At 41.1% G+C, this 21,989-nt stretch overlaps 1 protein-coding gene across 4 annotated transcripts in view; it reads left to right on the forward strand.

Annotated features, from left to right (window-relative positions):
- Positions 1–1,281: 1,281 nt before the first annotated feature.
- LGI1 (leucine rich glioma inactivated 1) overlaps positions 1,282–21,989 on the forward strand; it is a 33,648-nt gene continuing 12,940 nt past the window's right edge. Inside the window, exons 1-4 of one of the 4 annotated variants that reach the window (XM_032608621.1) lie at positions 1,282–1,822; positions 2,218–2,289; positions 20,081–20,152; positions 20,256–20,327. In XM_032608621.1, the coding sequence (XP_032464512.1) occupies positions 1,356–1,822; positions 2,218–2,289; positions 20,081–20,152; positions 20,256–20,327 (683 nt within the window). In that variant the 5' untranslated portion in view covers positions 1,282–1,355. The remainder of the gene's footprint in view (positions 1,823–2,217; positions 2,290–20,080; positions 20,153–20,255; positions 20,328–21,989) is intronic. The other 3 variants (XM_032608620.1, XM_032608618.1, XM_032608619.1) reach the window with 3 other exon arrangements.

Here is a 21,989-nt window from a genome sequence, read left to right on the forward strand (position 1 = left end):
GCGTGGTAAGAAGACCAAGCGTCTATTCCTCCATCCTAAGCATCTCCACGCCCACATAGATTATACCTCCCTGCTCCAAAGCCAGGGCCTCTTGTTTTTCTCTTGTTTAAATGAGTTTCCTTCTCTAAGGGTACATCCTCTTTCCCATGATGCAGGACAGTAACATAGCCTACCATTTGGATTTTTTAAAAATAAATTTATTTATCTATTTATTTAATTAGTTTTGGCTGCGTGGGGTCTTCGTTGCTGCACGTGGGCTTTCTCTAGTTGTGGCGAGTGGGGGCTACTCCTCGTTGCGGTGCGCGGGCTTCTCCTTGCGGTGGCTTCTCTTGTTGTGGAGCACGGGCTCTAGGCGCGCGGGCTCACTAGTTGTGGCACACGGGCTCAGTTGTTCTGCGGCACGTGCGATCTTCCCAGACCAGGGTTCAAACTGGTGTCCCCTGCGTTGGCAGGCGGATTCTTAACCACCGTGCCCCCAGGGAAGTCCCTACCATGTGGATTTAATGTTTGTAATATTTATGGAACATCTGCATTATCATGCCCATTTTACAGACAGGAGAACAGATCCAGAGGCACCATCAGCTAGTTCATGGCAGAACTGGACCCTAAAAAGCCAGGTCTCTGGCTCTTAGGTTGGCATTTTCCCCCACCGTATCTCAGCCTCCTGGGTTCAGCCAGACCTTTCTAGAGCCCTGGAAACCAAAGTTGGCTGCCTCCTGCTGGCAGGGAGTTCCTTCCAGGCTTCTGGTTCCAGCGCTGAAGAAAGGGGAGTGTGAGAGGTGAGGAGGGCGGGTTATACACAGAGGCAGTCAACGAACTGCTTCTATCTCCCTCCCTCACCATGGGAGGAGGGAATGGCTTACATATGGGGGGGGGGAGGGGGCGGGGTGGATTATGAAAATCAATAATTTATGACAGTTAAGTGTCAGAAAAGTATTTACTCACATTCATTCCCTGAAAGTCACATTCTCCATGTGTTCTTGCTTGTCTTTCAGCGATGGCATCAGTCAGGTGGACTCAGCAAGAAATACCAAGGTTTTAGCCAAAAGCTGCGAAGGGAGAGAGTTTCATTTCACTTCCTATTTCCAGCCAGGGCTGGCTCCAAAGCTAGCTTTCCTTACTAGGTTGTTTGCCACATGAAAAGCAAATTCCCAAAGGTTTCTGAGATTGCTGAGATCCGATGCAAGATGACTGCTCCCACCCACCGGCCCACCCACCCACTAATAAGACATTATGCCATCCTATTTTTGGTAACAATTAAAGGGCTCCCGGTGCAAGCAGAAAGCTGTTTATTTTCTGTTACATCACTTCGCTTTGCCTTCGAAGGCTGGTCTGTGCTCAGTGTTTTCGTGGTGATGCAAGTCCGCTCTCTCCTCGAGCAGTTGGATCCCTCCCATCTCGCAGCACCTCACAGGTCTCTTCCCCGAGCAGTGCATCGCTGGAGCGAGGAGCAGCTCACGAATCAGCTGCAGGTCCCTGTTTTGAAAAGCAGAGAGACAGAGGCAGAGGAAAAGGGTGGACTCTTATGTGACCTGGTCTTAAAGCAAGACAATCACCATCTGAATTCCAGAAGCCCTGTTCATGTTTGGGGATATTTTTTCGACTGCATGGAATCAGAGAGAAGCCAAAGGATGGGAAATGCCTGCAACCCCCTGAAAAGAATTGCTTATTGCCTATGTCTCTTATCTGCGCTTTTGCTGACTGAGGGGAAGAAACCAGCGAAGCCAAAATGCCCTGCCGTGTGTACTTGTACCAAAGATAATGCTTTATGTGAGAATGCCAGATCCATTCCACGCACCGTTCCTCCTGACGTTATCTCATTGTAAGGCCCGTAAGCATTTTGGTATCTAATTTACAATTTAAAAATTCCAGCCGATGTATTTGGGGCTTTGTATGTATTGGTAGAAGGGCATGGGGAGAGATTCCTCTTGCACGCTTGGCCATTTGACAGGGCTAACATTTTGCTGCATTTAGAAATTTTGATTTTTATTAGCTGCTACAGAACATGCTTAGATATCTTCCACCCCTGAACATTATTATGAGAAACCTGTAGCAGATTCATCTCTCCTACTTCATCTGGGAAGGAACAGTATCGTATTTCATAAAAAATAGTGTCAAATAGTGACTGCTTTGCTAAACTGGATTAACATAAGGTTTGTTCTGTGTGTGTGTCTCTTTGTGTGTGTCTGTTTATTGTTTTGTTTTGTTTTCTTTCAGATCCTTTGTGAGATCTGGTTTTACTGAAATCTCAGAAGGGAGTTTTTTATTCACACCATCGCTGCAGCTCTTGTGAGAAATATTTATATCATGACTATTTTTAATATAGCATATATTTGGATAAACCCTCTAGTAAAACGATCTCAATATTAATTTTGTCAAATGTGATTATATTTCTGGAGAGGAAAGGAATATCAGTAAAGTGAGGTAGATGGGTTTGTTTGCGACTTGACACCAACGGTGCGGATTGATGCTTGCAATTGTAAATTTGCTAACCTGTAATGCTAGCTACTTTCATGGCTATTTATGAAGTTGTTGGAATGTTGCAACAATGATCTTCATTTCATTCCACCCTTTTACTTTCATTTTTGACTTGGGAACTTTGGTTATTTTACCCTGGAGTTTCTGAATTAGTCAATACAGAACCCAGCATAACATATGCGCTCAAGATGTTGTCCTCGGGGACCTGGGGCAGGCTGCTACTCTGTATGATTTACCATGTGGGGAAGAAAAATCTCAGTTCTTTCTAGGTAATTCCTTAAAATATTCATTCTCAAGTGACTGCTTTCTAATCTCATCTAATTTATAACTCATCCCTTTATAAGGAGGGAAAGAAAATATTAATATAGGATAGTGCAAAGGATTAGTCTTTGCTATGTGTTTTAAGTTAGCCATGAGGGAACCATATATTCAGTCTATGTCTGAAAATAGTCAAAAAATAATATTTGACTAAGAAATCAGATCTCTCCACAGTCATAATGTAACATGGATAATTTGTTCTGACGTGTAACGTTTGGCCATTGGAGTGTTAGTTCTTAGATCAGGACCACATACGGGGGCAAGAGGTCCCCCCCAACCCCGTTCTCAGGTGTCAGGCCACAGACTGGGTTGTAGTTACCGGTTCCAGGGGGGGAATCAGCCAAATGTCCATCAACTGAGCTGTAGTTATCTTAACTGCATGATCCTGGACCCAAGTTTTTTTGCTTGTTTTTGTTTTCTTGCCTTAATTGGCCATTTTGGCCGTTTGAGGTTTTATATACAGAGGCAAACAGCATGGATTTGAAATGCGAGAGACCTGTGTGTAAATCTCACCCTACCACTCCCTAGAAACTAAACGTGAAATTGTGTGCAAATAACTAACTCTCTCTGAACCTCAGTTTCCTCATCTGTAAAATGGAGGTGATGACACCTTGAAGAGTTATCAGAGATAAATAAGATTTAAGTAGATAAAATGCTTGGTATAGGATGTGACAAATGGTTACACATTTTATAAATGGTAGGGTTTTAACTTTTTACATAAAGCTAAAAAAGCTAAATAAAAAATCACTTAATCTATTGTTTCGTCTATATGAAATCCCCAAACTGGTTTGACTATTTCATTTCATAAACCTGATCAGGTGTTTTGACATTATGTAATAATGTTGGCTACTGTCCTTCTACTAGCTAGTGTCTTTGAATGATTAACAATTGAGCAGAATATTCCTAAGTGATTTATCTGTTTGACTGATGGCTAATAGTGTGATTAGGGGAAGTGTTAGTACATCAAACAAATTCAAAAAAGACAGTCTTTAGCACATAAAGGGGCAAAGTCTTCAGTGCTGGGATCCTTCCGTAGGATAAGAATTGCTTGTATGTGAGAAAGTGATCAGTTGTGCCTATGTTATTAATTGTTAAATACATAAACGGCTCATTTTAAAAGCATCCTTTTGTTGAGCTAAGGCACCTCTCTCTCCCCAGGAGAGTTAAATAGATCAGTCCTTAAAATTCGAGAAGTGTCAGTCGACACATACTACTCAAATGCCAACACTGGATGGGCATTAGCTGTGACACAGAAAGCCTGGATCAATCAACCTCATCAGTTAGCACCTCTCCACTTTGTGTTTCTGCTGGGTGGATCCGGCCTCAGCAAACACAGATGCTGGACAATGTTATAGAAATAGTTACCGGCTGCCGCAGGGTAATGTGATTACACGTATTTAGAATCACAGAGGAAAGCCAAGGAACTGGTTTTTAAATAGCCCACACGGAGTGTGTGTGCCATGCCCCTGCGTTCCATGCTCTGAGTTCCTATGGAACATGCCAGCCCTTATTTCTAAAAGCAGTTCAGTTTTCAGAAATAACAAAAGGGCGAGTAATTCTTGCCCTGGATGTCCTTACTTAACTCACACTGGCTAACCTCAACATGGCAGATCTGTGCCCGTGCTGATCTTATGCAAAATTGTCCAGGGTCAAAGTTTGTCTCTGATCTCCAGGATCCTGTTTCCTAAAGATTTTGCTCCCCATTCTTCCTGTCCAGTGTTCTCTGTTTCCTCCTGTCGTCGGGAAAGGGTCTAATAAGCGCATTTTCACTGAGGAGAAAATAAATGAAAAGGCTCCAAGTATGAATAGTGCCATAATCATAACAGTGGTGGGAATGCATGGCTCACAGACAGAAAGAGTTTTTCTGTAGGACAGGGCCATCCACTGCCCTGAAAACCCCACACTGGAACATGAAGACCCAGGGGTCTTATTTGCCTTTGCATGACTTTTGCCATCAGACCAGACCTGGATCACACCAACCATTGCTTGGGGTTTGCAATGAATTCTAATGGTATTCGTGACCGCGGATTACCAAACTGACCTGTCATATCCTGTGAAGGGAGAAACTTCAGAATCGATTCTGCTTGATTGATGTACAAAGGCAGTTGGTTTCTTGCTAAGTGGTGGAAAAGAGAAAAGAAATGACCCATTCATGTCGCCCACCCTAACAATCTGATAATTTCATTATGGCCCCAAATGCTTTTTCAGACCTTCTGCAGAAGGCATGATGAGAAGTACTTTTTGAAATGTCAGCCTGGGGTACTGAGGGAAACAGACGTAGTGCCTCCTTAAGTTAAATATAATGTTTTGGGGGAAAAGATCCTGGTAGGCCTTGGCTGGCAATGTGTGTTGGAGAACAAGAAAAACAAAAGCCCACACTCTGTAGAGAGGAAGAATAAAACTATCCAATAAAAATTCATCAGATTAGTTATACAATCCTATTTTTTTTAAAAACACCTATGGTTTTAAACAACAGCAACAAAACCTTTCCCAAGCAAATGTAATTTCATTCATGTTTCCATAGGCCTGCTGTGAAACATAACCAGTGGGAATGATTATTCATTCTAGTCTGTTTTTAGTGATAGGAGCGAGTGGTACTTGTAGCGAAGGCAATTTACAGAAATGTGTTTTCACACAGAACAGTCCTGTTCTTCTCAACCACAGACTAAAATCCCCACTGATGTAGGCTCATTACAGAAGTAAACTTTAAATTTAAGAGCATAAAATGTGGCCACATTGCCATTTGTTGATAAAATTTTTAATAAACTAAAGCTATCCAACTCTAAAGAGAGTTCTATTTGCAGGGAGTAAATTACAGGGTTAGGTTAGTATCTTGCACACAAAAAAAATCTTTATATAAGAATTTGGTGTAACCAGAAAAAATGCTATTTATTCCAGTGAGATTTGATCTTGTCTGAAGCAACAGAATTGATCCCTCTGGGGAAAAAATATCATCATTTCTTTTATTAATCCACAATCAATACATAAATATATAGCCCATAAGAAATCAAAAACTAAAAAACAGAAAAGCAAACAGCATGAACATGATAAATCATAAGTCCATCCTTACTAAGATTTTATCATTCAGTTCTTCAAAATATGATTTGTCCAGGGAAAAATATCCATAGCCTCTCTCACCTTTACAGCGATGAGCCTCTTTTTCTATTCCTCCTTATATGACAAATGTAAGAAACATTTAGCAATCTTTAGTGACAACTCAAGCCAAATCTATCAGCTAAGAGGGCTTCTGGAGGAATTATTGGCTGGTTATGGATGAGCATGTTTTGGTTTGTGCCCAGTTGATGGCCCACAAGGGACCAAAAAGTAAAAATTTCAATCACCTAGGCTGTTTTGTCTACAATCTGCCCGATGACCCATAGCTCTGATTTTTAACTTCTTAATTAATTAATTGTTGTGACTGTGCACACAGCCCTGTACAACAAATGTTTTCTCTGAAAGTGTATTTCATTCTCTCAATTATTCAAGCAAGAAACTTAGGAGTTACCTCTCCCTCATGTCCACTTTCAACAGGAAACAGCATGAGAATCTGCCATCTCCTCTTCACCCCAGGACCATGGCCCTAACTGAGGCTGCAATCACTGTTCCACAGGCTGCTGGGGAGCTTCTGCACTGGTCCCCCTGATTCCGGTCCCTATTCTCCCCACCTCCATCAGTGTTACCTTCTTGAAGCAGATCTCATCATGTCACCCTCATGCTTGGAAGCCTTTAATGGTTCCCTAGAAACAGAGAAACATCTGAACACCTGAGTTGGTATTAATAGAATTTGGCTATTTGTCTAGGGTCATCTCTCGCAGTATTGATCGCACACACACATACACACACACAGACACCCACACACTGTAAGATCCATCCATACCAGCCTGAAGTACCTCTATTTTCTCAAGCTCTGTAGATTTTACTGATGTCTATAGTTCTTTCTGTCATTTTTAGAGCTAACTGTGCTTGTGTCTGCCCTTGTTTCTCACGGAGGATTCTCAATAGCCAAGGTCCTAGAAAAGAGCCTGGATGTTATAAGCTTACTATATGTTTGTTGAATTCAGTTCATATTTTTATAGATTTTATACTAGAGATTCCTGTTCTCCTATCAGTAGGTAGTCTCGGTCATGTACCTGCTCTTTTGTATGTTTTGTATACACAATCAGATTTCATGTGAATTAATAGTGTGGACGTCTGGAAAGTGGGCTGAACCAAAAAAAAAACCATGAAGAGATATTTGTTCATGACATGATGTCAGACTTCTTCAACAGATATTTCCAGTGTACTGGAACTTAAAAGGCAAAGCATCCAAAATCTTTCTTTAGACCCACCTGCTGAATCCCTTTTGTTTCACTCTGATTTCCTCTAGGTCTTTGACAAGTACAAAATCATATTTGCCACTCAGGTTCTCTCCCAGGTTTGACTAGCCTCTCTCCTGTGAAGGTTCAAAGTCCCCCTTCATCCAGTCTGACAGGACATCCAAAGAAAACTGTTGGTTAAGCATTATTAAGATGAAGAGCAAATTTATGAACACAAAGACCGTATCATAAGGCAGCCATGATAAGCTCTCTCATTTTGTTCAAAATGATATTCAATTGATTGGTGAGGATGGTGACTCTTGCCCATTGTTGAGCCTATGGCTGATATAGGCTACAAAATGATCACAGGGCATTACAATGACAGCTGTGATGTCAAAATGGCTAACCCTGGTGAACTGGCAATGTGGCAAGTAGCAAAGAAGATAGGTTTTCTGGTCAAATAGACATGGGTTCAAATCCTCACTGTGCTGCTTCCTAGTTCTGTGATTCGGGGCAAGTTTAACCAAGCCTCATTATCTGCATCTACAAAGTGGGCAATAACCATAGTACCTGTTACACAGGATTATAGTCAGGATTCAATGAAACAGTACACGTAAAGCACTTAGCACGGCTCCTTTAACTCAATAAACATTAGCTTTCATTATAGTTCTGAAAATCACTTTAATTTGAACGACCTTAACATCAGATTAGCATCTGATTGTATAGTTTGGGTTTGCCTACAGTGCTAGCTTTAAAATTTTATTGTTCTACGCATAGGTCTCCATCAGAACCTGCTAAGAAATCTTTCTTCAAATACTTCTCACAAGGAACATGAACTATTTACCTTTCTGAGAATGGGAGGGGAAAAGAGAAGCAGAACCCTTTCACTCTTCCTCATGAAAAAACAACTGGAACCGTATTTTGTAAACATGTTAAGTTTTGTTAAAAATAATTAACACTGGCCAGTCTTCAGATGCGTAGTTTTGTGGTAAGATGGAAAGAAGCCTGAAGTAGAAGTCAGGAGACTTGGGTTTGAAATCCAGTTCAGACAGTAACGGGCTGTGTGACCAAGTATCCCTGGGCCTCAGATTTTATATGTAGAAAATATCAGAGATAGATTAAATTATGGTTCTCAAACTCAAATGCCCAATGGGGGCTGGGGTGATAAGGTAAATGAAGGAAACAGTTGGGTATAAGACAGTAGGGAGTGGTAGTGACTGGGGTAAACCAGACAAGACATGTCTTACCTAAAAATGACATCTTCAGTTTCAACTGATTATTGCTGACCACACATGAATATGCGGTCTTACTTTTTAAATTTTCAGGAGAAAATTTAAATTTGTTCAGGAGACCAAACAAAACATATGTAATTGGCATTTTGAGACCTTCATGTTCAATTAACTAAGGTCTCTTTCTGCTTAATAATTCTATTGTATTCTATTCTATTCTACAAACAGAGTACTGTTTGTAGGATAGAATACATAATATAGAAAATGGCCTTGTTAAAGAAAAGGACAAAATTTATTGTATCAATTCTAACAAACCAGTAAATTAGATTGTTAAATGAAAGAGCCTCATTCTATGGAATTGACTATTATAAAGTTATTATTAGAATAATAATGTAGCTTGGGAATAATAATTTCCCAAGCAGGTCCACTGGGACTTTACCAGGACCTCCCATGATGGCTGATGGTAAAACAATGTTTCAATATCCCTCCCATGGGGCAAGGACTGGAAAGGAATTGTTGAGCCCATTTACATGGCAGGATGACAGGTGTTTGCCTGTGTAAATTGTGATTAAAAAACAATGAGCCTTTAAAAAATAAACAGACTAGAATTTATATGCACAAGTAATTCCTGACTTGCAGAGAATTCCTTACAGGAGATCAGAGATTCTTCCTAACTTTGCTTCTATAGCTAAACACTTCTAGATCTTTGAGAATTGTCTTCACTGCCAGTTTACAAGTCATACAATAAAACCAGGCAAAGTTTTGTTAGGGGACATTTGTCATTTTTGTATTGCCTGATGCCAAGCACTGTTTGTGTCTCATTTTTTATTTCATCATCACAATAACCCTGTGAGGAAGTGTGATTATGTCCATTTTGCAGATGAAGCACTGAATCCTAGACGGGTTAGGTAACCTCGGCGATGTCACACCCCTCATAAGTCGCAGAGCCGGAGTGTAAACCCACATCCTCACTTTTAACTACTTCTCGCTGCTTCCTCTTGAACATGAATAACTGGGCTTAACTTTGCATAACTTTGTTCCCCAAATCGAATCGCCTCTCAAAGGGTCAACCTTTGCCATTAGTGAGGATATGCAGGGGATGTGTCCTCATTCCTGGAGACAATCGTTGACAAGCCCTTTGAAAGAGTGGCCCGCTGCAAGAACATTGAGTTTCCCTAGGGTTCAACTCTCTTTGTATGTGTAAACTCTGGTCTCCTTCCTTTGAAAGAGAGAGAGAGTGAAGAAAAGAGCAAATGGAAAGGGACTTATATACTTTAAAGTTATAGCTTAGACCAATGTTTTCTAAACTCGTGTCCTATAGAACAGTCGTCCTGGAAAAAAAGAAGAGTTCTGTGCTCAAATAAATTTGAGAAACCACTCATTCTATCCCTGCTTGGCTACTCACAATGCACCTTGGCTTAGAAAAGTCTCTGGAATTATTTTATGTTGTTTTCCTTTTCTTAACCTACAACAGGATATTGGGAATCTATGCCTTCGCTGTTTGCTTTATTTATTTATTTATTTTTAAAGAGCTTCTTTTTATTTTATTTTTATTTTTTTTTGTAATACGCGGGCCTCTCACTGTTGTGGCCTCTCCCGTTGCGGAGCACAGGCTCCGGACGCGCAGGCTCAGTGGCCATGGCTCACAGGCCCAGCCGCTCCGCAGCATGTGGGATCTTCCCGGACTGGGGCACTAACCCATGTCCCCTGCATCGGCAGGCGGACTCTCAACCACTGCACCACCAGGGAAGCCCTATTTTATTTTTTATTATTTTTATTATTTATTCATTTATTTATTTATTTATGGCTGTGTTGGGTCTTCATTGCTGTGCACGGGCTTTCTCTGGTTGTGGCAAGCGGGGGCTACTCTTCGCTGCGGTGTGGGGCTTCTCATTGTAGTGGCTTCTCTTGTTGCGGAGCACGGGCTCTAGGTGTGCGGGCTTCAGTAGTTGTGGCACACCGGCTCAGTAGTTGTGGCTCTCGGGCTCTAGAGAGCAGGCTCAGTAGTTGTGGCACACGGGCTTAGTTGATCCGCGGCATGTGGGATCTTCCTGGACCAGAGCTCGAACCCATGTCCCCTGCATTGGCAGGCAGATTCTTAACCACTGCGCCACCAGGGAAGTCCCTTGCTTTATTTATTAGCTTAATTATTTATACCTCAGCTTGTTCTAGAGAGGCTTGCTAACAGAGCTTGGGTGGGTAGAAAGAATCCTGTCTTAAAGGATCCATTAAACCATCTATCTCCATATAAGGAGTGACTCACTGCCAGGCTCTCTACCTGGTCAAGCAGCGTGGCACACTCTGCTTCTTTGGGGACCTCCCAGTGGAGCTCCATCTTTCAGAGGAAGTAGATTATCACTTGCAGCCCATTCAATAGGAAAAAACCCTTGAGCTTAAATTTACACTCTCACTATTTTTGTTTTGGGAGGATTCCCTCACAGCTATTTCCCAAATGGCTAATCCAGCATTTCCCTGGGTATACACCCTGTATGTAAAACTCAATGATAAAAGGGTCCCATTGTCAATAAGATTGGGGAGCTGCATATTTAAATCCCTTTTGAAGAGTCTCAATTTACTTAAGGATAGAAAGATTCGTGTAATTAGGAACCCCGAGTAACTTCATTTACCCACTTTCCCCAAATTTATTTGTCTGTTTTTTTCTGTTGTTGTTCATGTAAAACCTCTCAACCCCGTAAAGGCCTTGTGTTCCAGGGACTACACTAGGGGAACTACTGGGCAAGGCTTTCCTAGATTTGTAGCAGATACTGAGCAGATCTGATAGGACTAAAAAGAGGAAGCACTGTCTTTGTATTTTAAATGGAGACTATAAAACCTACATGACAGTGTTCATTGGAGGATTAAAATGAGTTAATAGATGGCAATCTGATAAAGATGAGGCTTGGCATAGAGTAGGCTTTAAATAAAATTTAAGTCCCTCCTCCTTTGTTTTTTAGGAGCAGGGAAATACAGACTGAATTTACAAACAACATCGGAAGGGTGGGCTGTTGACTAGTTATGCCAATGTCTATAAAGGAAAAGTTTTGACTATCCTGGGAGGAGAGGTAATGAACTATAAAACCAAAGGGGTGGGTCCATGCTCAAGCCTTTGCTAGTGTGCGTGCCAAGAACATTCCCCAGGGAATCCCTGCAAATCTAAAATCTACATTCTAAACCTGGCGCTGCTGCTGACAAAAGATGTGGCCTTGAATAAGTCACTTAATTCTGCAGGCCTCAGTTTTCTCACCTGAGGAATTGAATGGTATATCTCTCTAGGGTGCCCCCCCTCAGACTTATGAGAGCAAAAGTAAGGTTACTCTCCATCAATCCAGGTCAAAGAGGTGGTGGTCTACTTAAGGATCAGCTGAATTACACTGAAAATGTTTTCCAAGGATGAAAGTCAAAAAGAACTGTGACATAATGCGCTCATATGTGATGTTTCCCATTTTAATGCTTTCCTATCTTAAGAGCATATTTTAAAATATTCAGATGTAAATTATTCACGTGGCACATGCACTTAGAATGTGTGCATTTAACTAAAGTTAATCATCAGCCTATTATTATTTCATTCAACCAGTCCTATTCTTTTGGATAAAGGAGAATATTAGTAACAGCTCGCAGGTCTGAATCATTTAAGCAGAGGCAGCTCTAAACAAGTTGGCCAGCCCCTCCAGCTACGCCCTCGAATCTTCCAACAACTGTAACCCATGCATCTTGCTCTCTCATTTACATATATATGCACATATGCACACACAGGCACACATATGTACTTGGAAGTATGTTTACGCAACACTGCCCACGGCTGCCTAATTCCCTGGACAACGCTCATAACAGCTCTCTTAGGTAGGTGACAATCTCACTGGACCTCAGTTTCCCACTCTATATAACTAAGGTCCTTCACTAGAGCTAAAAGCTCTTCCAGCTCTGATATTTTATGTCTATGCTCTTTGCTGAGCGATTCCTTGGCAGAAGCATTGGAGACATGCTCTTATACATTATCTCATAGAATTCTTAGAATCTTCCAGGAAATCTTTTTGTTATTATCATTCCTATTTTAACAGTTGTTGAAATAGGTTTACCTCCTTGATGTACCATATACATACTAAGTGGCAGCCACAGACTTAGAAACCAGATTCTCTATTCTATGTCTAATCAGTGCCATCTCTAAGTGACAGCCCAATGCTGGCTGCCCACTCTTCTTCATCCAGAGTAGCCCTTACTGAGGGGGGTGGTTTATGGGAGAGCCCCCTAAATCATCCCCCCCCACAGCTGCAAGAATCTGCTTTGGGCTGGAAGATAAAATGCAGACCACTTGTGGAACAATGACAATTCTGATGGCAGTTAAGATGTCACGGGTGACTAGAGAGAGTCTGAAGAAGTGTCATTAGAGCCAGGGGGCCCTGATGTGACCAGATGAGCAGTCTGGTTTGAGACAAGGGGAGATTTTCCCAGCAGGGTTACTCCTCCCATTCAGCCATCTGCAGACCTGCCTCCCCACTATGCCCCACTCCTCATGTAGAGGCCATGCCTACTCTTCCATGAATGAAGCCTGCAGCGCTACAAGCCTGACGCATACATCTTTCAAGCTAGTTTAGGCCCCTCATTTGACAACATAGAGAGGAGAAGTGATGTGCTCAAGACCACAGAGGATTTATGGCCAAGTGGGAATGAAGACCCAGGCTTTGCAATTCCCTCTGCAGCATGTTCCTTCCCTGGTCCCTAGAAGAGGTGAGAAGCCAGGGCAAGAAACCGCCTCAGCAGCCCATCAGCCTTGGAATCGACACATGTCCCTCCTGCCCAGTTATTCTACTCTTGTGGACCCCCAGCTGGATGTTGGGCAGCCTTAGTCTTGACCTTCTAATGTAGCTAGATCCTCATTCTGTGATCCTCTGCTTCTTCCTTTACTTCTCTGTTGCTGATCCCAGCACTTGAGCTCCATGCCAACCCTATCACACACTTCTCTACCCCTTTTGAATTAAGTGCTGCTGGTCCTAGCTTTTCAACTAGGAACCCCCTAATAACCTTTCAGCCTTGGTGTTAATTTATTGCTTATGGAGAGGTGCGACCCACTCCTACAGACAGTTGAAAATAGGTAGTCAGAAGGAAGAACTGGAGCTCAGGGTTAGCAGACATTTTACAGATCTCATCCTCTGGTCTCAGTGCAATATTAATTTTAAATTATGAAAGCTTTAAAAAAAAACTATCATCAACAGGAAATTTTAAGAATATTATTCTAAATATTTGTTGAAATCAAATATGCAATTTTAAGAGATTACATTTAAAACTTACTGGATGCTTTACGTAGAGGTAAAGTTATTTCTAAATATTGATACTTTCATTTTAAATCAGAAAGAATAAAAACATTTAAAAAAAACAAAAAAACATATGAATTGAGCATGAAACAATACATATTCTAAGGAGCTCAAGAGAAAATAAATAATAAACAGAAAAAAAATAAATTAGGAAGCAGTGGGAATAAGTAAATCCAAGATTTCATTTTTGGAAAAACCCAATAAAATCGCAGACATTTGAAGGAAGTAATATGTACTCGCAAGTGGCGGGGCAGGGGAGGGCATTAATTATTCAACAACAGGCTTTGGCAAATTTGGGTAAATATCTAGGCAGGAATCAAGGCAATGTCTCACCTCACATCATAGATAAAAGTAAGTCCCAAATAAATTAGAGTCAAAAAAAAAAAAAGCTTAAGGAGGGAGGTTTAGGTAATATTTCATTAATATCAAGGTAGGAAAAAACATTTTAAGAATTACAGCAAAGAAAGAATATATAATAGAAGTTGATATATTTTGTTAAAATGTAAAACGTCTATATGTTAAAAATCATGATTCAAAAGGCAAATCATAATCAGTAGAGAAAAACTCAGCATCAAATAAGAAAGGAAAAGAATAGGTAATATCCTTAGTAAATAAAAGGTGCTTAGAAAGCAACAAAAATGGTCAAAGGACATGATTTCATAGAAGAAGAAACAAAAATGATAATACTAAATGTCAGTAAGGATGTGGTAAAAACAGGCGTTTTTATATTCAGAATTGAACATGTAATTTGATACAAGTTAGTAATAAACTAGAGACATACAAACCATATACAATCCAATAATGCTACTTTAAAAAATCTATCCTAAGTCTATTCTAAGGAAAGAATTAGAAATATGGAAAAATACTTGCATGAGAGGGTGGTTATGGTAGTGTTTATAATAGTGAAAATTGGAATCAACAATAAAAAAGTTAAATCCCGATATCTCCATCATACAAAACTTACTCATCTGTTAAAATTATATATTGAAAATGTATTGTCCTGAGAAATTATTCTTTTTTTTTTTTTTTTTTTTATGCGTTACGCGGGCCTCTCACTGTTGTGGCCTCTCCCGTTGCGGAGGACAGGCTCCGGACGCGCAGGCTCAGCGGCCATGGCTCACGGGCCCAGCCGCTCCGCGGCATGTGGGATCCTCCCAGACCGGGGCACGAACCCGTGTCCCCTGCATCGGCAGGCGGACTCTCAACCACTGCGCCACCAGGGAAGCCCCTGAGAAATTATTCTTGAAAAAATAAGTACATGAAAAGGAGGACACAGAACAATATAAAAATTATTATTCCAATTTTATAAATCTATACATGTATATATCATATATTTATTATATATACACATATTCACATCTTTAGGTAGTATGACTACAGTGATCTTTATTTTCTTCTTTAAGCTTTTCTTTATTTTCCAGAATTTCTACACTGAGCATATAGCGTCCTTAAGCAGAATACACCGAACCGCATTCAGATTTTTAAAATTCTTGACTTGAAAAAAATACAAGTTGACATGATCTTAATGTGACTTTAAGGCTGCTAACTTTGAGTAATTAATTCCTTTAAAAAAGGAATTTTGATTTAATTCTATTTCTTAAATCTGCATAAGCTGAGTAGTGTTATTATGGTTGTCTACCAGAATGTGGATGTTGTATCACTACGTGATCCGGGTCCTATACTGACAGACCACCCAGTGCGTGGAAAGGGCAGTAGACCAGGAGTCTTGGGCCTCATGACCTTGGTCAAAGCTTTTAACTATTCCTCTAGGCCTCAGTTTCCTCCTGCCAAACAGCTATTAACACCTACTCTACCACTTTCACAGAGTTGGTTCAAAGACCAAATAAGACAATGCAGCAGGAGTCTATGAAATACAGGCTATTATGGAGGCAACAATCATCATTTAAAGAATGAGCTATTGCCTGCAGGGTATTGACAGTTGATATGTATGGTCTTAAATGTCTTTCTTGATAAGGAAATACACACTCCCTCGGTTGCAGAGGAAGAAACTCCTCCCCACACCTCCTACACTCCGTTGTTTTCGTACTGCACTCATGAGACTGATGGCTAAGAGACCTAAGGGCACAGCCCTTGGGGGGAGGGTACAGAAAGGACAAGGTGCATCCCTGTGTCCACCTCCACCAAAATTCTAGGGAACAGTGCCTGCCTTTTTCCCTCTCTAAGAATAGAGGAAGTGGCAGAGACCTCAAATGTTCCCACAGGATCAGGGGCAGATGGCAAACTCTACATTATCTCTGCACCAACCTACTGGATGGCCACTTGGCAAGTGTATGGATAGAGATCTCTGATTTGCAGCTCAGGGTAACCAGTTCATTCAGACAGTACACTTATCCCCACCCACCCCTCCATGTGCTACTTTTGTGAGGGCAGTTGTCAAATCTGAGTCATATTATTGTGGACTCCTGCTGCCTGTAGTTATGGAGACGGGACAATCCACAGCACCTCTGTGTACCAGAGCAACTATTCCAGCCACACTTGCCGCAAGGAGCACAGGCCCCCTCGGTCACCACAGGTAAAGGAAGGCTATTGTGGCTCACAAGAAAGTTTACCATATGCAGCCCTGGTTGTGTGTAAGAGACACCTGGGGAGCTTTTAAATCTCTCATGCCCAGGCCACACCCCAGGTATAGAATTTAACCAGAATCCCTGAGGGCGAGAACCCGGTGTCAGTATTCTTAAAGCTCCCCAGGTGATTCCAAGTGCAACTAAGATTGAGAAGCACAGGTGTAGGATCTAACACAGATCTGGGCATCTCCCTGCTCCAGCCTTCACACACACTGCCCTTTGTGAGGTCTCCTCTGCATTCCACTCTCTTCTGAGTGTGCCTTGCACAGTCTGCCTGCCATGGCATGAGTTAGCATGCCATGCCTAACTCAACCCTAAGTCCTCTTTTCTCCTTCAGCTCCTCTGCTGGCTGGTTCCATCTGTTTGTGATTCCAAATCCCCAAGAAGGGGTTCATCTTTAGCCCAACTCACCTTTTTGAACCAGACTAGCTGGGCCATGGGATGCTGACTGACCTCAGGACCAGCTACTCTGGATGAAGAACGGAGTCCTTCTTGGTCTCATAACTTCTGAAAGGGGACAGAGGTCATGAGGTATAAAACCTGGCCACCCTGGTCTGCCCCAGATCTGTTTTGTGTGAAGATGGGGTGGGGTGACAGAGTTTCCCTTAACAGGGACTTTGGGATTCTTTAACACCTCTGGCTCAATAACAAATCATGATACTGAAATCAAACATTTACAAAGGAACCCATACAAATTAAAGATTGGCATTTTACCCCCTTTATAGCACAGGACCTTTTTAAGTTTTTTTAAGTATATATAGGATAATAAAATGGATAGCCTGCTCAACTATTTTTAGAATGTATGTATAAATTTACAAATCTTTGTCCATGGAATCCTTGTCCAAAGAAAATTACAATTGAATTTAGAATCTAGATATTAGAATATCTAGATATTAGAATCTAGATATTAGAATTTAGATACTCATTAGTATCTTAGCCAGAGGGATTTGTTTTAGCTTTTATAAGAAAACTTTTTATTGAAATATAATTTACGTAAAGAAAAGTGTGCATATCCTAAGCGTACATCTTGATAGTTTAAATTAAGACTTAATTTATTTTAGAGCAGTTTTAGGTTCACAGCAAAATTGAAGAGAAGGCACAGAGATTTCCCACAGACCCACTACCGTGACACGTGCATAGCCTCCCCCATCACCAGCCTCCTCCACCAAGGTGGTATGTTTGTTACAACTGATGAACTTACTTGATCGCCCAGAGTCCATAGTCTACATTAGGGTTCAGTCTTGGTGCTGTACATCCTATGGCAAATGTACAGTGACATGTATCCATCATTATGGTAGCATACAGAGTATTTGCACTGCCCTAAAAATCCTCTATGCTCTGCCTATTCATCACTCCCACCCCTGCCATGATTTTTTATAAAGTTAACACCCTTATAACCAGCACCCAGGTCAAGAAACCAAACATTATCATTACCCTAAAGACTCCCTTTGTGCCCCCTTCCCGTTACCACTCACCTTCGAGGGTAAACCCTATCTTGACTTCTGCCAGCATAGATTAGTTTTGCTGGGTTTTGTTCTTTATATAAGTGCAATCATGTGGGAATTACTTTATTGCATTCTGGCTTCTTTCCCTGGACTTAGGTTTGTGAGACTCACCCATATTCTTGCGTGTTGTTGTAGTTTTAGCCAGAGGTTTTGATCCTTACGAGCTAGTTCAGCAAACACAATTCAGCCAGGAAATATGCTCAGGGCTGAGGACACAAAAGTCAACAAAGATAAGCCCCTGCTGTAAGGAACATTCAATCTAGTAATGATCAGAATTTAATGTAAAGTAAATCCCTCTTTATTTAACAAATGTTTATTCAGTGTCCACTATGGGACAGGCACTATTACAGGTGCTAGGGATAAGCAATGAACAAGCAGATAAAAATTCTAGTGGAAACCCTGTTTTAGTTCCCTGACATGTGCGGGCTAATTCTGCCCACTAATATCTATATCCTACCCTGTTATGCATATGATTCAACATAAGAAGAACTAGTGTTAGAAGCCATTTCTTCCAGTGACTTGGAGTGTGATTTTGAAGTCACTGGTCCAACCACGGGACAGTTTGCAAACCAGTGAGCATGGGAGGTATTTCTCTGTATCTATTTCTGCCTTATTTCACTCTCTCCATCCTTGATGCTGCTTATACAGAATGAAATGAAAATCTGGAACCCAAGGAAGACTTTGGATGGTAGCTTACCTTGGAGTAAGGCTGCGTAATCCTCTTGTTTCCCAGAACCATGAAGTAAGAAGAGACAATTGCCAAAGTTGCGACTGAAATCATGAAACTTTGAATTTGTTTGAATAACTATGGGCATCTAATACGTATGACTATTCGATAGTGTTGACTCTTCAGGGTCTAGTGAATCACTTGAGTATAAAGCTACGTATGATGTTGGAAGGAGGAGGGATAGAAGAGAATCCAACATCATTCCAGGAATGATAGCTTAGGAAGAAATGCAAGAGATCATCTGGTTTTGTTTGTGTTTTCCCCCATTTTTACAGAAATTTTCAAGCATATATAAAAGTAGGGATAATAGTAAAATTCACTCCCATGGACCCAGCCTCCAATTTCAGAAATTACCACCTCATGCTCAGTTCATCTCTAACCCACTGCTACCCCCTCCTCTCAATATTCTGAAGGAATCCCAGATGTCAAATAAGTTATTCACAACTGTTTAGAAAGTGACATCTACTAGTTTTAATCCCCTTAGTTAACAGGCTCAGAGAGGGTAAGTCACTAAGTTGGTTAGTGGCAGTTATTTTTAACCCCTACACCTCAAAAATAAAAGTCAAAAAGTTTACTAACAGAGAATATTGGACTCTACATAGTACAATTAAACAGTATGTATGAGACATGAGTTGTCAAACTATGTCAAACTTCTGGTCTGTCCCATGACCACGGTCCCATTTTAGACTCTAAGTACAAGTGAAATATGAGGTTCTCCCATATGAAAACCTTAACATGTAGACTAAATGTCACTTGAACTCATTATAAATTTGTCATCAGTACATGAAAAATTTATTTTCAGTTTTTATCAACACTTTATCTAATGAATTCCATAAATTAATACTCATTCTAAAAAAATAACTTTGTATTATTTGACCTATAATCACCTCTGTTAAGCCTCCCATTCAGAAAAAAAAAATTCTTCGGGAAATTCAACAGGATGTGGGGACGGCTGGTTGATGTTCCTTTTCATCAGTTATTTTGAAACCAAATCCCTGTGGATTTTGAAATTGCAAATAAATTTGTCCAAGTAAAAGTATTCCTTTTCAACTATGTAGTAATAAAATGGGTCTGAGACTCTTCCTAAGCCTCATGGTTTCCCATCTTCAGCCTGTTCTATTTTCAAAGTAGGAGGTTAGTTGATTTTTATTAAGCCAGTGTCAGTGGCTTATCTACTATGAGATATCACAGCATAACTGGACACGGAGCTAGTTTTCTAGGTTTCCCAGGCTTGAAACCATGACACCATTATTTGGCCTGGTCAGAATGTTCCAGAAGTTTCTAGAACAAGAGGGAGAGCTTCTGCTAGTGTCTTTGCATGGAAACCTGCAACATGTTGATTTGGCTGTCGACTGCCATACTTGCCCTATTGTATCTCAAAATGTTACCCAGGGCATGTGACATCCATCCCTGTGAGGAGTGGGGCACAAGGCACCCCTCAATGAGCATTTGATGAGATAATTGACGGTTAAAAAAAAAAGCTGCAAAAATTACCTGAATAAGTAACACTGTAGAAGGCAGACATCCAGACATTTTTCCATGCACAACTCCCACTCGTTTCTCTGAGAGATAAAAGCAGCAAAGATTGACAATCTGTCAGTTTAACCGTTTCATTGTGAACTTTTTCTGGGCAGGTTATTCACATCGAACTCATTTGATGTGATCAGTGATGATGCTTTTATTGGTCTCCCACATCTAGAGTATTTGTAAGTAAAATAATCTTTTTTTTTTTTTTTAACATAATGATTCAGTACAAGGGCTCTGAGGTTCCTACAGCTGTCTGACCCAAAATATTATAACCTATTGCAGATTCATAGAAAACAACAACATCAAGTCCATTTCAAGACATACTTTCCGGGGACTAAAGTCTTTAATTCACCTGTAAGTATGAATGTTGCTATTACTTTTTAAACTTGCCAGTGGGCAATGCAACTTGATAACCTGTGGTTAAAGCACCCACTTTGTGGGTATCCATGAAAATTTAAGAAAGCCAAATGATTTCTCTACATGCACATTTGCTTTCTCTCCCTGACATCAGCCAGTGTGTGTCCAGGAAACCAGTTACTATTAATACTAGCCCAAACCAGCAATAATTAGGAAAACAATCTACTGCAGAGAAATTGTGTGACTGAAATAACGTTTGTAATTATCTACATCATTACTCACTTCATGAATTGACTATATAGCTTAATTTGATATTCTGTGTTCCTCTTTCTGTACAATCCCTGACTTCATATACATTTAAACATATACTGGAACCACAGGCCATGTCTACACAGCACCTGAACAACTTTTTTATAAGAGAAATATTTATTCAATGGATGATTAGAGCTACATCAGCTGTTCTTAACGGGACAATTTTACCTCCCAGGGAACATTCACCAATATCTAGAGACATGTTTGATTGTCACAACTAGAGGATGCAACTGGGATTTAGTGGGTAGAGGGCAGCAGTGCTGCTGAACATCCTGCAATGCACAGGACAGCCTCACAACAAAGAATTATCCAGCCTAAAAGGGCACAGTCCTGAGGCTGGGAAATCCTGAGTAACAGGAACCAAATAACTCTTTCCCCTTACCCTCCCCCACCCCCTACACACACACACACACACACACACACACACACTCACAGACAGATGTACTTTTAAGGAAACTAGAAGGGCATGGGAAGAAATGGCACTAACATTTGTTAAGTGCCTACTACTGTGTTGGCCAGTGCGCTTTACGTGAATTTTCGTTTAATCCTCTCAACGATCCTGCCAGAGTCACACAACCCCCATTCTAGAAATGAGGAAACAGAAGCCTGGAGGGGATATGTGACAAGTGAACTGAGTAGTTATGGAATTATGATAACATCAACTCAATAGCTGAACTGCTATGGCTACTCATCCATTCAGGGACTGTTTCTCAAGTGCCTAATATGTGTCTCTTTAGTGTTAGATAAAGATGCAAGTCATCTACGCATCATAGTCATTCTGTCGATTTTTTTTTTTTTTTTTTTTTTGCGGTACGCGGGCCTCTCACTGTTGTGGCCTCTCCCGTTGCGGAGCACAGGCTCCAGACGTGCAGGCTCAGCGGCCATGGCTCACGGGCCCAGCCGCTCCGCGGCACGTGGGATCCTCCCAGACCGGGGCACGAACCCATGTCCCCTGCATCGGCAGGCGGACTCTCAACCACTGCGCCACCAGGGAAGCCCCATTCTGTCGATTTTAACCTGTTGCCTCACAGTACCTCATTTCCAGCTCTGTTCTAGACCGTGGGAGGTAGCAGGTAACAAGGCAGATAAAAATGCCTGCCCTTTGAACCTTTATTCTAGGGTGTCTACGTGGTCATCATGCTGCCTCTACTAGTCCCTGTCTCTACTGCTGTTTGGATTTGTAGCAACAGGGAACTGATGGCCAGATGTATTTTACGAAATCACTGCACCTTTCAAGGCTTCTGTATATAGTCATTATAAAATGATGAGGAAAATACTGTTTATAAAATAAACAGTTTGCAACACTGCTTTTCACATCAGTGTTACAATGTGCTGCAAACCTGGCTG

This window comes from Phocoena sinus, chromosome 16, assembly GCF_008692025.1.
Source record: "Phocoena sinus isolate mPhoSin1 chromosome 16, mPhoSin1.pri, whole genome shotgun sequence".
NCBI classification, from domain to species: Eukaryota; Metazoa; Chordata; class Mammalia; order Artiodactyla; family Phocoenidae; genus Phocoena; species Phocoena sinus.